Raw genomic sequence first — 17,331 nt, forward strand, 5'->3', positions numbered from 1 at the left:
TCCGAACCAAACTGAGGACGCACCTGGCTAACCTATCGCTAAACCTTAGTGTCAAAAGGAAATATACAGGGTGGGTGCTGTGTCCCCCAATGAAAACTCAGCGAGAAAGAGACTTTACAGGTGAGTCCACAAAAATCTAATTTTCTCGCTCGTTATCATTGGGGGACACAGGACCCTGGGACGTCCCAAAGCAGCCCACGGGGAGGGAGCCCACACCCATGGAGAAGACACCCTCATAGAAGCTCAGGACACTGCCATCTGCAAGACCTTGCGGCCCAAGGCGGCATCTGCCGATGCGAAAGAGTGCACCTGGTAGAACTTGGTGAACGTGTGCAAGGAGGACCAAGTCGCCGCCTTGCACAGTTGGGGAGCCGAAGCACGGTGACGGCGAGCCCAAGAAGTGCCAAGCGCCCTGGTTGAATGAGCCGTGACGCTGAGGGGCAGAACCTTGTCCCGGGAGATGGTCGAACAAATCCACCTAGCGATTGTCACCTTGCGAGGGCCTTCAGGAATGACGAACAAGGCGTCCGTACGCTGGAAGGAGCTGGTGACGGATAAATAAATCTTCAGTGTCCGCATCACGTCAAGCCGATGGAGAGCACGCGCTCGAGGATGGGATGGAGAAGGACAAAACAAAGGGAGAACGATATCTTCGTTAAGATGAAAGGCCGAGACTACCTTCGGCTGAAAAGAAGGTATCGGGCGGAGCACCGCCTTGTCCTGGTGCAGAATTAGAAAGGGCTCCTAACACTAAGGCCTCTTTCACACGGGCGTCATTTGGCCCGGATAAGATGCGGGTGCGTCACGGGAAAATGCGTGATTTTTCCGCGCGAGTGCAAAACATTGTATTGCGTTTTGCACGCGCGTGAGAAAAATCGGCATGTTTGGTACCCAAACCCGAACTTCTTCACAGAAGTTCGGGTTTAGGATCGGTGTTGTGTAGATTGTATTATTTTCCCTTATAACATGGTTATAAGGGAAAATAATAGCATTCTGAATACAGAATGCATAGTACAATAGGGCTGGAGGGGTTAAAAAATAAATAAAAAATTAAACTCACCTTAATCCACTTGTTCGCGCAGCCGGCATCTCTTCTGTCTTCTTCTTTGAGGAATAGGACCTTTGATGACGTCACTGCGCTCATCACATGGTCCGTCACATGATCTTTTACAATGCTGATGGATCATGTGACAAACCATGTGATGAGCGCAGTGACGTCATCACAGGTCCTTTTCCTGTGCACAGCAAAGAAGAAGACAGAAGAGATGCCGGTGTACCGTTACATTACCCTACTTCGTGAGATTTCCCTACCTCCTAATTTCCTGTCGCACTGGAAATGACGTGTGGAGGCGTTCCTTAGTTTTGAAGATCTGGGCATGTGCAAATGGACAGTTTTGGGAAAATGCGGAGTTCAGCAGCACACCGGGACACTGCGCATGCGCAGGAGAGCTGAAGTAGGGAAATATTACGGCCCATTGCGCAAACGCGGATAACTCCTGAAAATCCATCCTGTCTCGGCTAAATTTCGCAAGCGCTGCTAAATAGAACATGTCCTAGTCTTGTCTGTTTTAGGCCTCATGCACACGACCGTTGTGTGCATCCGTGGCCGTTGTGCCGTTTTCCTTTTTTTTTCGCGGACCCATTGACTTTCAATGGGTCCGTTGAAAAATCTGAAAATGCACCGTTTTGCAGCCGAGGCCGTGATCCGTGTATCCTGTCCATCAAAAAAATATGACCTGTCCTATTTTTTTGACGGACAACGGTTCACGGACCCATTCAAGTCAATGGGTCCGTGAAAGAACACGGATGCACACAAGATTGGCATCCGTGTCCGTGATCCGTGGCCGTAGGTTGCTTTCATACAGACGGATCCGAAGATCCGTCTGCATAAAAGCTTTTTCAGATCTAAGTTTTCACTTCGTGAAAACTCATATCCGACAGTATATTCTAACACAGAGGCGTTCCCATGGTGATGGGGACGCTTCTAGTTAGAATACACTACAAACTTTGTACAAGACTGCCCCCTGCTGCCTGGCAGCACCCGATCTCTTACAGGGGGATATGATAGCACAATTAACCCCTTCAGGTGCGGCACCTGAAGGGGTTAATTGTACTATCATATCCCCCTGTAAGAGATCAGACCCCCCCCCCCTCCCCAGTTTGAATATCGTTGGTGGCACAGTGTGCGCCCCCCATCGGGCCAACAAGGGCCGTGTGTGTGCATGAGCCCTCAAGACAAGCTGCCATACTCCCTCTGCACCCAGTCCTCATGCTGGCATGTGCAGTCCACAGGGAGGTACACAATGGTGACCGGTCTCTATAGCTAGAACCTTCCACAGACCTACACTTGCATCGTCCTGCAAAAATGACTGGGACCTCTAGCGCGCATGCGTAAAGTCTCTTCTTCCCGGTCACATAAAAGGTCCCTTCTCACGAGCCGTCACTTACCACGCATGCGCACGTCTCCCGTCTCGGCTCCTATTCAGATACCTTTGTTGCGGGTTCCGTCTGCTTTCACTGCGCCTGCGCAGCCCTTTGCCTCTCTTCGAGCGCCCCCTGCAGGAAGTGACCGTCACTTACTGCGCCTGCGCTGCCGACTGGTCCATGAGATGATTATCTGAAAAGGGATTCTGCAGCATCCTCTCTCTGACATTATCCTCTGCAGCTGCTGCACACCGGGGTCCAGGGGCCTGGGAAGAGGGCCGGGGCCCAATGTCCTCTGCATTCCAGCACAGCAGTGCACTGCCCAGGGAAGGCTGAGGAGAGTGGGTGACATTGTGTGGCCTGATCATGGGCAAGGTAGGACGGTGCCCTGCTGCTTGTTGGGGTGCAGCTGCAGGCATGTGGGGGTCCTGAGTTATGACGGCGCGCTATTCCGTTTTATAAGTTATGGGTTATTAATACTTGTGAATATTATATATATATATATATATATTACTGTATGTGTATATATAGTACTGTATGTGTGTATAGTACTGTATGTGTATATATAGTACTGTATGTGTGTATAGTACTGTATGTGTATATATAGTACTGTATGTGTGTATAGTACTGTATGTGTATATATATTACTGTATGTGTGTATATAGTACTGTATGTGTATATATAGTACTGTATGTGTATATATAGTACTGTGTGTATAGTACTGTATGTGTATATATAGTACTGTATGTGTATATATAGTACTGTATGTGTGTATAGTACTGTATGTGTGTGTATAGTACTGTATGTGTATATATAGTACTGTATGTGTGTGTGTGTATATATATATATGCCTATATGATTATTAGTCAGCACCTATAGAATGAGGGAAGTATACTGGTGTTTTTATATATATATATATATATATATATATACAATATATACACACACACACAATATATAAATATATATATATACACAATATATACATATACACTATATAGATAGATATATATACACACACACTATAATAAACATGGCCAGACTGAGTGTTGAGGACAATAGTATTGTGTCACTGTGCAGTGTCCCCCTTCCTCGGCACAATCATACCGTGCGTGGTAAGTGAAGCATATCATGGAAATTACAATTAGCATTCAGGACAATGGGAGTAGTACTGTGCAGCCGTCCAGATTCTGGGAAGTGTTACTGTGTAGATTGCCAGCGCGGCGCAGGGTTGGAGTGGCACCTTATTAGACAAGAGGTACTGCTGGGGTACCCAGTGCTCAGCCCACCAGTATATAATGTGTAATATGCCATAAAATGATTGATTATTGAGGACCCCCCACCTCCTCCTTCCTTCGGTTGTTTCTTATCTTTGTCTGGGAAAGCTGTGTGACAACAAATATGGCCGCCATAGCCCTTGTAAGAATTGCCACCCGGTGCCGATCGGTAAACCTGCCTGACTATGCACTGGAGGAAGTATTACTAAATAACTTGGGTCATATTGGTGGTCACCCAGCTTTCTCCAGGTGATATGCAGGTGACTCTGCTGCCGGGTGATTTACCCCCTCGTCAGTGAGATACCATTCTGTAATATAGGCCGAAAAATAAAGAGAAGGGAAGAGACCTGGAAACTTTTCTGTGCTGTATTGTCTCAGTCCTTCAGTCTCCGGAGGCACACTAGCCTCAGAGATCAGAAGCCATGGTTTTGTCAGGGGTCAGCAACCTTCGGCACTCCAGCTGCTCCAAAACTACAACTCCCAGCATGCTCATGTGCTCAGCTGTTCTTAACTCCCATGGAGGATTCTGGGAGTTGTAGTTTCAGAACAGCTGGAGGTTGGTGTAGACACATGCTACGAGCGCTATATATTAGTTCTATTGTCCAAATTGTTCCAGAACCAAAGTAGAAAGTGGTTAACCGCTTTGGTACTATGCAGAGATTTCTGACATTCTAAGTAAAGGACTATTTAAATCAACAGAAATCTCAGACTCAAGACCCAAGGAAAGGCCACGACTCGTTCCTTCAGGTCAGCGCCGCTTAGTGTGACCTGAGCGTGATAGATATATCTCCAGGAGTCCATGGGAAATTTCGCCCACATCATGCCCACCGGCTCTTCAGGAAAAATGCTGGGTCTAGCTGAAGTTGGGTGACCATGAGATAGATGTTTGGGTTTCGTCCTCCAGACCATCGTATGTACCGGTGTGACCTTATCAGACGTACCTCTGACGTCTCAGCAGGTCATTCCCTATAGCCAGGTTCTTCATGTACCTGGGTCGCCCCCCTGGGATCGTCTGTAAAGTCTTTTGCAAAGTAAAAAACTGGCACTGCCCATAGATTGCCTCTTTGGTTGGATCACATCCCTGCCATCGCTCTGCTTTTCCTTTGCACTAGTTTTCTCCCGTGATGCCCGCCGCCCTTTGCAGCCACTACAGATGGGTCTGTCGGCCCTCCATATCAGCAGGTGCACTTGGACGTGTTGTCTCTGCTGAGGCTGCAGTGTGCCTGCCTGTTTACACTTTGCTTACCATATGGGTGGGTGGAGGCTGCAGAGATCAGGACTCCTGAGACGTGATCCTGCAGCATTAATGCCATGATATAGACTCCTGTAATTCCTCAGGACACATGCCCTAATAGGAGCAGGCTCGTGGGTGCGATAGCGAATACTGTACACCGCTTGAGCTCCCGATCGATGGGATTTAAAGGGGTTATCCCATGATTCATGTAAAAAAAATAAAAAATCTGAGATCATATACAAGTACATGACGGACTCTTTCTAACAAAGCTAGAACCAGCCCTGTACCTCACATGGATCCCGAGATCTCCTCTTTATTGCTCCGATTGCTATGCTGGATTTAGTTCAGGCTGGCAGATTAGGGTGTGTGTCCTTTTTGCTGCAGTTCCTTCCCTATGACAGCTCAGGGGCATGTCCTTTAATAGGAAGTGTGTTCTTTTCCGCAGCTCTCTCCCTATCACAGCTCGGGGGAGCATGTCCTTTCTGATGCATAGTTACATAGTTAATAAGGTTAAAAAAAGGTATAAGTCCATCATGTTCAACCAAGGTCTCCCTTGGCAACTCTCTCCCTATCACAGCTCAAGGGGTGTGTTCTTTCTGCTGCAGCTCTCTCCCTATCACAGCTCAGGGGCATTTTCCTTTAATAGGAAGTGTGTCGTTTGCCGCAGCTCTCTCCCTATCACAGCTCTGGAAAGCATGTCCTTTCTGATGCATAGTTACTTAGTTAATAAGGTTAAAAAAAGGCATAGGTCCATCATGTTTAACCAAGGTCTCCCTTGGCAGCTCTCTCCCTATTACAGCTCAAGGGGTGTGTTCTTTCTGCTGCAGCTCTCTCCCTGTATCTGTCACAGCTTCTAACAGTAGATAGGGCTGGCAGGGATAGAACTGAGAAATATCCTCCTTGCTCCCCGACGTCAGAAAGCTAGAGCGCCTGTAATCTTGCGATGTGTGAGCTAGCGCATGTGCAGTTCGTTCCCTGAGGCGGATGCCAAATGAACACTACGACAACACTGCGCATGCGCTAGCTCGCGCATCGCGAGATTACAGCGATCTAGCTTTCTGACGTCGGGGAGCAAGGAGGAGATTCTGAGGATGCGGGGCAGGGCTGGGCTCCTTCACGCTGGACTCCTTCACGCTGGACTCATCTCAGGTTAATTTGCATATGTATCAAATCGTTTTTTTTACACAATAAAAGCACACAGAGCTATGGGGACTGGGTATTGCGGATGTGCTAGCGGCCATCTAGCAACCCATGTCCTCAGCTCTATACACAAAATCCCGGTGACAGGTTCCCTTTAAATAGTAGCTATTAGCAAGTGGCCACGGCCAACAGGTCACGAATTCTGAGAACAGAAGAACCTTGGCCTAGTTATCCATTTCTTGACCCCTGGTGATCAGTCATTAATAATCTATCTAATCAATATGCCATAAGTGAAAACAGAGGACAACCACTTTACTAACAGTATTGGCCTATTTTGTGTCTTCATTTATTAACGTCTTCATTCTTCTTGTAGTTGTGATGGCGAATGTAAGCCCAGAGCTGGACAACATGGAGGTGCAGGCACCCCCGAATAACAACAATCGTTGGGATCAGGCTGAGCGTCCATGGGACGAACCCACAGCCTCTGGGAAATTGTTTGAGTGCTCCAGGATCAAAGCTTTGGCGGGTAAAAAAAATGATGTCTTCTACTAAGCCACAATCACACTGCTTTCAGAATGCTGCTGGTTGCCATCGGAAACAGACACCAGCCTGTTGTCAGGCATCTTAGGAAACCAGCAGAATTTAGGGAACATATCAGGCAAAGTTGCCCAAGTTGTAATGTAGGTTATAACAGTGAAATGTAAAATGTGGATTTTTCTTTTTAAAATGGGGCTGTCCGAGTGAATATTGGGAATACCCTTAATGTGTAGGATGTAGAGAAATAAGGCCTCCTTCACAGGATCATAATTGCTGATGACAGGATCATGGGGGTACAATAAATGTACACGAATGACGTTGAATATTGTCTCATGTGTCCTCTTTATCCCATAGACGAACGGGAAGTGGTTCAGAAGAAAACCTTCACCAAATGGATGAATTCTCACCTCTCAAAAGTTCCATGTCGCGTGAACGACCTCTATAGTGACCTGCGAGATGGCTACGTCATCACCAAACTTCTGGAAGTGCTCTCCGGGGAACAGCTGGTATAAAGCTGGGCCTGGCTGTAAGATCGGGCCTTAAGGGAGTGTTGGTGTAATCCTATTCTATATGGATCTCAGAAGCTTGTTGTGTCTACCATTAATTACCATGACACTTCTAACCCACTAGATGTGAGAGATGGTGGATGCCAACATTTTGCTTGGTCCAAGGGCTGGCCTCAGCTGGTTGGTGACTCGTGTGGTTCCTTGTATTGATACCCTTCTTTTATAATGTACCATATTGGGCCCAGATAACATTATATCAGGAGCCCAAGGTACACTGCTCATGTAATAGACTAGGTAAGCTCTGGGTGCCTAGCAAGGGTGGACTGGGAACCTAAAATGGCCATGAAAAAAACCCTAAAAGTGGCCCCATGTTGTAGACGGGTCTAAATTGACCAAAGGCAGGGCAACAGAAGTAGGTAGGGAAAGCAATACCATAGTGCAGCTCAAAAGACCACCCCAGCAGTGCCAGATACCTAAGTGCAGCACCAAATACCACAGTGCAGCACAATATACCGCCACCCCTGCCACAGTATTCAAGTGTATCATCTTCCTGAGGATGGCAATACAGTTGAATTCAGGAGAGCATCAGATTATGTACCTAGCTGGCAGTCTTGAGAAGGGCTTCGGCGACCGTCTGTTCTTTGGCCCACTGGGAAATCTCCATGTAGGTTCTATAGCCGTTCTACCCTGGTGCCTAGACACATGGCACGTACCCCCTGGTATACATGAACCACAGCTTTACGAACTAGGCTCTCTAGAGGGTTTCTATGATGGGTTAAGGTTTAGGCCTGGGCACAACAAAAACTAATATTTTTTTAATGGCTGGTATACAATTGATCCGCCAATTGCTCCAACATTTATTTTTTGTCTGTGGCTAGTTCTGCACCTCTAGTGTTTCACAATGGAGCTGCATGATGGGAGCGGTGGTTCTAAAATGATCTTGTTCACTAAAAGTATAGTGATTTTTAAATCTGGGAGTGGAACATATACAGGGTCAATAAATTTTATGTAATCTTTCCTCAGCCTAAACCCACTCGAGGTCGGATGAGGATTCACTCTTTGGAAAACGTGGACAAAGCACTTCAGTTTCTTAAGGAGCAGCGAGTACATCTGGAGAATGTAGGATCCCATGATATCGTAGATGGAAATCACCGGCTAACACTGGGCCTTATCTGGACCATTATTCTCCGTTTTCAGGTAATTTATGTTCCACAGAAGATAACCACAGAAAAGAGGACCTGTCCCCTTGAGTGACATGCAGTGATTACTTAAACTTTCAGATAACTTTTCAGAATAAGCTGCCTTATGTTTGTACATGAGTGACAGCATTATATCTTGTGGTGAATTATATGACCTGTATCTTTTTAGCAATTTTCCCATCTGTAGGCTCTAGCTGTAATTCTTCACTTTTCTCTGAGCTTGCGGGTGAAGATTAGCTGTTATGATGCCTTCTTGTAGACTACACACAGAGACAGGAAATTCTGCTTCCTATCTTTCACTCAGAATCAGCATATACATTATAGGGAAGTACTAAGCAGTAGTGATGCGAATAAAGCACTTGGGGTGGAATATAACACTTATTATTAGCTGCTGAAACCACTGTGTCTGTGTTTCTCACTAAGCAGCTCATTCTTCTCCCCCTCTCCATATATTTATAAGGGCTGTATTAGGCTGGCAGGTGAGCCTTATGATTGTCTGGAAGGAAGCATTCTTTCCTGACAATCCCCTACTTGTCAGTAGAGAGCTGTGCATTTACATTCAACAATCTCCTCCGCAGTATGGGGAGGAGCGATCACTAATGCCATTGCTCGTCCCCATAAAGAATCATTATTTGCCAGCAGCAGATCGCATTTAGACGGCACGATCTGCTGCTGCCAAACAATGATTTTTGTGCCTGCTTAAAAAGGTGCGATTGCCTGATGATCGCGCTCGTTCATCGGGTAATTGGCAACACATTTACACAGACAGATCATCGCTACCGAGCGTTCTTATGAATGCTTTTTAGCGATGATCTGGCTGACCCTCTGCCAGTGTAATACAGGCCTAAGGAAGCTTGTAATCTGACCTTTCAGTGACAGTCCACCTTGGACAGAATTCAGAGAGAATGTTAGTTTAGGAAGGGGGGAGGTGGTAACTGGAGAAGGCATTTCTATGATAAGATATATTACAAAGTTTCTTATATTCACCTGTACTATTGATTTATGCAAAGTTGTGTGAAAATACAGTGTCCATTTAAGGGGACCATACACATTAGAACAATCATGGCTGAACCTGCTGGTTTTTGTCAGAACTATCTTATATGTATTAGGGTGCTTTCACACGATCATAAGTGTTTTGAGGTCCTCAAATTGCGGATCCGCAAAACACAGATATCGGCCATGTGCGTTCAGCATTTTGCGGACAAAAATATGACATGCTCTATATAGGACAGCACAAGGTGTTGAAATGAATGGGTCCACACATGCTCTGCACCCATTCCAAGAATTACGGTCGTGTGAATGCACCCTTAGGGTGTATTGATCCTACACAGACAGATAATGTCGGGGAGAAGAAGGATCAGACATATAACATGCCCTTGTTCTCATGGAAGATAAGCTTGCTACCACTAGACAAGAGGAATGGTGGCACCCAGTTTTAAATTTGCTTATGAATTTCAAGGAGGAATAGCAGAGGAACAGCACAATGTAGAGATCTAAGCATAGATGTTCCAGAATCATTATTCCTTGGGGAATATAAATATTACCGTATTTTTCTCTTTATAAGGCCCCATGCACACGGCCGTTGTTCACAGCCGTGTGCGGGCCGTGGAACCGCGGCCTGGATCCCTCCTGAGAGCAGGAGCGCACGGCGTCACTGGTTGCTATGACGCCGTGCGCCCCCTGCTGCCGGCACAGTACAGTAGTACACTGGTATAGATCGTACCAGTGTATTACTGTACTGTGCCGGCAGCAGGGAGCGCACGGCGTCATAGCAACCAGTGACGCCGTGCGCTCCTGCTCTCAGGAGGGATCCAGGCTGCGGTTCCACGGCCCGCACACGGCTGTGAACAACGGCCGTGTGCATGGGGCCTAAGACGCACTTTTCCCCCCTAAAGTGGGGGGGGAAAGTCAGTGGGTCTTATAAAGCGAACCTGTCCAGAAACAAGGCTGCAGTACAGCCAGGCTGAGTGAGGACCGCGCAGGGAGTAAGAAGCGAGCGCATGCACCGCACATATCAAGAGGCGGGCCCGGCTCACTGTTGAAAAATTACACACACGCACATATTTTAGCACACCTTTTGGTTCCAAATATCTTTTTATTTTTTTCCCTCTCCAAACCCTAGGTGCGTCTTATCATCAGGTGCGTCTTATAACGAGAAAAATACGGTAACTAAAACACACATGCCAGGAATGGTTCTCTGATAACGCCATATTATTAGGCCTGTGCTAAGTCAGAGCTCTGGTGTTACGGAGCCCAATGATGCTCCTACAATGACGATCAGTTGCTCTTGACTAAGGCTACGTGTACATGACAATGAAAAAGGTGGCCATGAAAAACGGACACATTGAGGGACATTTGTCAAGACTGGTGTTCCTGCACTCAGTTGCCTCTTAATAAATTAGGCGCATCTCTAACAGTCCGTGCACCAGAAACTGAAGTCTACGCCAGCAAGGGACTGGCGCAGAATTCAGCTATAGTTTATGCCAGAAACTGGCGTAAGTTATAGTAAATCCGGTGGGCCGCGCGAAGGCCCGCCCTTTTCTTGCCACCTCAGGAAAGTGGCGAGAAGGTTACAGAGTCACACATTATGGTGCACATATGCCAGAATAGTGACGTCAGTGCATTGATAAATCCCCCTCAGTGTCCGTTTTTCATGGCCATTTTTAAACCGTTTTTGCATTCATTTTTTGGCCTTCTGTCCATTTCTAACCGCTATTTTGCATCCGTTTTTAACAGCCATTAAAAACTGAAGAATTCAATTGGCTTTTTTTTTTTTTACACCCCTTCAGTGAGTGTCCTCAATACACATAATGTTCCCCATAAGTGCCCCCCCTAATATTATTAATGCCTTCCTTACTGACCGCCATTATTAATAATGCCCCCATTAGTGTCCCCCAGTATTATTAATGCCCCTCTTTGCGTCCCCTTTCTGTATATGTAAAAAAAACCTCACCTCATCCGCTTGAACTTGCGGGGACACTCGCTCCTCACTGTATGCGGCAGGAAGGCACTTGCGCTCCCAGTGTGATGTCGCCCTTTCCTGCTGCGTACCGCGGGTTCAAGTGGATGAGGGGAGTAATATATATATATATATTTTTATTTATTTATTTCAACCCATGAAAGACCCTTTGTACCCATTTTACAGGCATAGACTGGTGCACTTCTATCCAACAGCCGTTAAAAATAGGATATGTCCGGTAATCACTGGTCGCTAAAAAATGGCTCTTAAAACAGCTGCGTGACAGCTGATAAAAAAAAAAACTCTGTCACTTGGTCGTTTTTAACTGTTGTGTGAATGTAACCTTGTAATTGCACCTTCTGACGCCCAGTATAAACATGTCCAGCGATCAGCTCTTTGTTGATCACATCTTTTGTGCATTAAGGGTGCGGTCCACATTTTACGGAACACACATGGCGGCGCTATATAGAAAATGCCTATTCTAGTCATAGGCATGCTCCCTATTTTTTGCGGGGCCGTGGAACGGAATAACGGATGCAGAAAGCACACTGTGTGCTGTCCACATCTTTTGCGGCCCCATTGAAATGAATGGGTCCGTAACCATTCCTTGCAGATCGTGTGAATGAACCCTAAAACCCATCGTTTGTCGGCAGCACATCGCCCCGACAGGGATGTGCTGGTGATAATAATGAACCTCTGAACAAACAATCGTATTAACGATCACGAGCAGTGACTCCATGTATCTGGAGCTAAACGAGCGCCAACCGACATTCAATATCAGCGCTCCTTACCGGCAGAGTGTAAATGGGCCCTTATTCCTAATCTAACTACCGGTATATACATATCCATGTTTTTATTTTATGTCACTTCAGCATAATTTAAAAAAATGTCATAAATGTGCATCATCCTAAAGGGGAATTCTATCTAAGGGCTCATGTGCTGGCCGGACCCGTGCTGCGGACCGCAAATTGTGGTCCACAATGCATGGGCATCGACCATGGGGCCGCCGCATGTGGATCGCAGACCCATTCACTTGAATAGGGTCCGCGATCCGCATCCGATGGTGCGGAGGCATGGACAGAAAACCCACGGAAGCACTCCGTAGTGCTTCCGTGGGCTTCCGATCCGTGCCTCCATTCCGCACCGCATCTCCCGGCTGTATGCGGGCTGCAATACGGCCACCTCCGGGAAACGGCTGTGTGCATGAGCCCTAAATCTGTATTATGCCGTCTTGGACATGAAGACCCAAACTAAAAGGATAGAAATGTTTTGGGGAAATTCCCGTGCTCATACACACAAACATAGTTTTTTTTGCCCATATGCGAACCATTCATTTCCATGGGGTCACAAAAAAAACGTTAATGACTCCATGTACATTCCATATCTGAATGTCCGAAAGTCCGTTCCGCTAAAAAATAAAACGTGTCCTATTCTTGTCCGTTTTGCAGACAAGTACAGGCATTGTTAAAATGGATCCGCAAAAAAAAACTGATGTAACACAGACGTCACACAGATGTCCTCCGTTTTTTTTTTTACGGATCCGTGTATTGTGGACCGCAAAATACATACATTCGTGTGCATGAGCCCTAAATGTGTGAACAGTCTAACTTTTCTGCCAGCAGACACGGCCCATAACAGGTTAGGTACATTTAGGATTTTGGGATCTTTCCTTATATTCCATTGCAATGTATTGTAAAAAAAAAAATGGATCAATATTTTATATGGTGGGGGGTGAAAACTAAATTTCTTATAATGAATTTGTTCCTAATTTGCATATTTCTAGCTGCTGCAAAATTACAACTCCCAGAATGACTTTCCGAACATGTTGGGGGTTGTACTTTTTTAGCAGTTGAAGATCCACTGCTGCTATGATAAGTCGCTATATAAAGGTGCAGTCAGTATAGACACTACCAGCAGAGGGCAGCAGTGCCGTGTGTATCCCTTCAGCCTAGAGCTTTCATATCAGATGAAGCAGATTTATGGCTTTTCAGTCATATTTTATTAATACAAGGATGTTATAGTCTCATACTGTTTTCTTTGTATAAATGTTTTTTTTAATTATTCTAAGATCCAAGTAATAAAGATAGAAACTGAGGACAACCGTGAGACGAGGTCAGCAAAAGATGCCCTACTACTGTGGTGCCAGATGAAGACGGCAGGGTAGGTGCTGTGCTTTTTGTCTTAAGGAGATGTCATCTATTACAACATCTTATAATGGTGCCCTATCTATATTCACAGCTATCCCGAGGTCAATATCATGAACTTCACTACAAGCTGGAGAGATGGGCTGGCATTCAGCGCTCTCATCCACAGGCACAGGTAGAAGTGACATTTAATATTCTTGCCATTCTATCATTATCACTATTCTTGTCAGCCCTTAATGTGGTGTTACAGTTTTTTCTATTGATGACCTATCCTCCAGATACCGTATTTTTCACCCTATAAGACGCACCGGCCCATAAGACGCACCTAGGTTTTAGAGGAGGACAATAAGAAAAATATTTTTCATTAACCTCAGGTCAGACCACCAATCAGAGCACCAGTGTTATCAGACCTCAGCTGACAGCCCCAATTAGACCACCAGTGTTAATAAGACCCCAATAAGACTTTAGATCAGAACCACAATCAGACCTCAGCTCACACCCAAAAGTGAATGACCCCCAATCAGACCTCAGATATAAGCCCCAATTTAAATAAGATCCCATTCAGACCTCAGATCAGATCCCCAGTCTCAAATGCTTCCGTTTTGCCTCCCGTCATAGAATTCCCTTATATTCCGTGATAACGGAATCCATAACAGAAATCCTCCACCGCCCGAACGCCAAACCTGAAAACATCAGGTTCGCTCATCCCTACTTATAATTTATTGTTTGCCTTATAATTTTCATATTAGACTAGTTACACACACGCGGCAAGAGATCCGGCAGGCTGTTCCGGCAGAGAACAGCCTACCGGAGCTCTTTGAAGATCCAGCTGCTACCCAGCAAAAATGCAGAGATTATCATATTTGCCGGGTAGCAGCTGGTTCTCCCCCAGACCCCATTATAGTTAATGAGGCCAGCGGACATTCCGGTACCGTCCAGCAATGCCGGATCTAGAGAGCTCTGGCAGATCGTTCTCTGCCAGAACAGCCTGCTGGATCTCTTACCGCATGTGTGAAACGAGCCTTAATTAGGTTAAATGGCTTCCTATGAATTTAGTCATAATGTGTATGTCTGACATAGAGAAATGAGATTGTGTGCCCCATTGGGGGACTGATGTAAGTGCTAACAGTCTCTATACAGTGCTGCGAATATATATTGGTGCTATATATGCAACAGGGAATTATTATGACTCCAGAGCTTTATTTTTAGGATTGGACATGTAAAGATATATAGGGTCCGTACCACTAACCAGCCTTATCTCTGTCTTCAGACCAGATTTAATAGACTTCAGCAGGCTGGCCAAGTCAAATGCTACTTATAATCTTCAGCGGGCCTTTAATACAGCGGAGCAACAGCTGGGACTGATCAAACTGCTGGACCCTGAAGGTGAGCGTGTCTTTCATCTCTTGTATTTCCTATTTTCATTTTGTTATGTTATCTGATGCTCCTCGCTGTTAAAGATGGTCTGACAGACTTTCTATTGAGACCTCTTCTGCAGCGAGGAGAGACAGCGCTCAGCTGACAGCTTCTGACTTCTTGTTTTAGTGACAGCAATTAAGAATTTTCTATATAGGCAGTTAGATGCGGGGGATCGGCGGCTCCCCCTTCCTCTTCATTGCCCTATCCCTGTGATGGCTAACCTCCGGCACTCCAGCTGTGGTAAAACTATGACTCCCAAGATGCACACTTGCTTGGCGGTTCTCAGAACTCCATATAAATGAATGGAGCATGTTGGGAGTGGTAGTTTCACCACAGCTGGAGTGCCGGAGGTTAGCTATCACTCCCATAGCATTCAGAGGAAAGGGTCATCCATTGGACACATCTTTCCAAGCCCGGCACATTTTTTTTTTAATCTTAAAATCGCCTGCAGTTTTTTATAAAACCTGACTGCCCCCGATGCATGGCTCGGACACAAACTCATCCTGCCCTCAGATAGTATGAACTTAGTGACAGGTTCATCTAATGATGGTTAGCATGGTTTTAATGGTTTCAGGAGTCTTCATGCCATATCCTTTCTTTTCCTGCAGATGTTAACACAGAAAATCCAGATGAGAAATGTATCATCACATACGTAGTGTCCTTCTATCATTACTTCTCTAAGATGAAGGCTTTGGCTGTAGAAGGCAAACGCATTGGAAAGGTGAGGTGTACGTCTGGTAACAAGGGTTACAGCAGCGAGATAGAAAAAATGTCTCCATAAGTCATTTCTCTTATAGATAATATATAGATAGATAATTACCATATTGGGGGGGGATGGCATTTCATCTTATAAAGCAAATACTAACCAGCGCTTTCATTATGAAAGCACTCATTAGTATTCAGGAGGTGCGGAGAGTGGTGAGTGTAGCACTGCTTGCGCTGGCTGTACTCACTGTTCCCTGGTCTTCTTCCTGACTGTGGGCAGTGTCAGGACGTAGTGCATGCAGGAGCAACCTATGTCCTGTGTAATGTCAGGTCACAGTGCTGAGCCAGCAGAAAACAGGGAGCAATGAGTGCACTGGATCTGCAGAGAGGCGGCGCCATCCAGAGCAGGAGAGGTAAGTTCATTTATTTATTTTATGTCTGACCTACTGTCTGATGAAGATTGGAGCTTTAATCTGAGGTATGATACAGATTGGGGGTCTGATTGGAGGGGGTTTGATCTGAGGTTTGATAAAGTCAGGAGGTCTGATAAAGTCAGGAGGTCTGATCTGAGGTCTGGTGAAGATTGGAGGTCTGATCTGAGGTCTGATAAATATTGGGGGTCTGATCTGGGGTCTGATCAAGATTGTTGGTCTGATAAAGATTGGAGGTCTGATCTGAGGTCTGATGAAGATTGGAGGTCTGATCTGAGGTCTGATGAAGATTGGAGGTCTGATCTGAGGTCTGATGAAGATTGGAGGTCTGATCTGAGGTCTGATAAATATTGGGGGTCTGATCTGGGGTCTGATCAAGATTGTTGGTCTGATAAAGATTGGAGGTCTGATCTGAGGTCTGATGAAGATTGGAGGTCTGATCTGAGGTCTGATGAAGATTGGAGGTCTGATCTGAGGTCTGATAAATATTGGGGGTCTGATCTGGGGTCTGATCAAGATTGGAGGTCTGATGAAGATTGGAGGTCTGATCTGAGGTCTGATGAAGATTGGAGGTCTGATCTGAGGTCTGATGAAGATTGGAGGTCTGATCTGAGGTCTGATAAAGATTGGAGGTCTGATCTGAGGTCTGATAAAGATTGGAGGTCTGATGAAGATTGGAGGTCTGATCTGAGGTCTGATGAAGATTGGAGGTCTGATCTGAGGTCTGATAAATGTTGGGGGTCTGATCTAGGGTCTGATCAAGATTGTTGGTCTGATAAAGATTGGAGGTCTGATCTGAGGTCTGATGAAGATTGGAGGTCTGATGAAGATTGGAGGTCTGATCTGAGGTCTGATGAAGATTGGAGGTCTGATCTGAGGTCTGATAAATTTTGGGGGTCTGATCTGGGGTCTGATCAAGATTGTTAATCTGATAAAAATTAGAGGTCTGATCTGAGGTCTGATGAAGATTGGAGGTCTGATGAAGATTGAAAGTCTGATCTGAGGTCTGATAAATATTGGGGGTCTGATCTGGGGTCTGATCAAGATTGTTGGTCTGATTGAGGTCTAATGAAAAATATTTTTCACTTATTTTACTCCTCTAAAACCTAGGTGCCTCTTATAAAGCAAAAAATACAGTATATAATATGGTATTTCCCACCAGTAAAAGCTTTGTAGGGAATAGCAACACAATCCAATTGCGTTCATGCACATATCTGCTGTGTCTATGAAAAATTGAAGGGGCTACTATGCCGTATGAATGACCGTGGCCCATTAGTTGCAGGCATTGATAAGGTTACAAGTAATCCTTCCTTCACTGATAAATCATTGATTGCACATCCTATAAATATGCCATTG

The 17,331-nt window shown here is 45.6% G+C and overlaps 1 protein-coding gene across 1 annotated transcript in view; it reads left to right on the forward strand.

Moving 5' to 3' along the window:
- The first annotated feature begins 2,697 nt into the window (after positions 1-2,697).
- SPTBN4 (spectrin beta, non-erythrocytic 4) overlaps positions 2,698-17,331 on the forward strand; it is a 98,262-nt gene continuing 83,628 nt past the window's right edge. Inside the window, exons 1-8 of the mRNA XM_044274826.1 lie at positions 2,698-2,799; positions 6,449-6,601; positions 6,967-7,118; positions 8,142-8,315; positions 13,345-13,436; positions 13,515-13,595; positions 14,691-14,806; positions 15,448-15,560. Of these exons, the coding sequence (XP_044130761.1) occupies positions 6,454-6,601; positions 6,967-7,118; positions 8,142-8,315; positions 13,345-13,436; positions 13,515-13,595; positions 14,691-14,806; positions 15,448-15,560 (876 nt within the window). The 5' untranslated portion in view covers positions 2,698-2,799; positions 6,449-6,453. The remainder of the gene's footprint in view (positions 2,800-6,448; positions 6,602-6,966; positions 7,119-8,141; positions 8,316-13,344; positions 13,437-13,514; positions 13,596-14,690; positions 14,807-15,447; positions 15,561-17,331) is intronic.

The sequence above is a fragment of the Bufo gargarizans genome, unplaced genomic scaffold (assembly GCF_014858855.1).
Source record: "Bufo gargarizans isolate SCDJY-AF-19 unplaced genomic scaffold, ASM1485885v1 original_scaffold_2086_pilon, whole genome shotgun sequence".
NCBI classification, from domain to species: domain Eukaryota; kingdom Metazoa; phylum Chordata; class Amphibia; order Anura; family Bufonidae; genus Bufo; species Bufo gargarizans.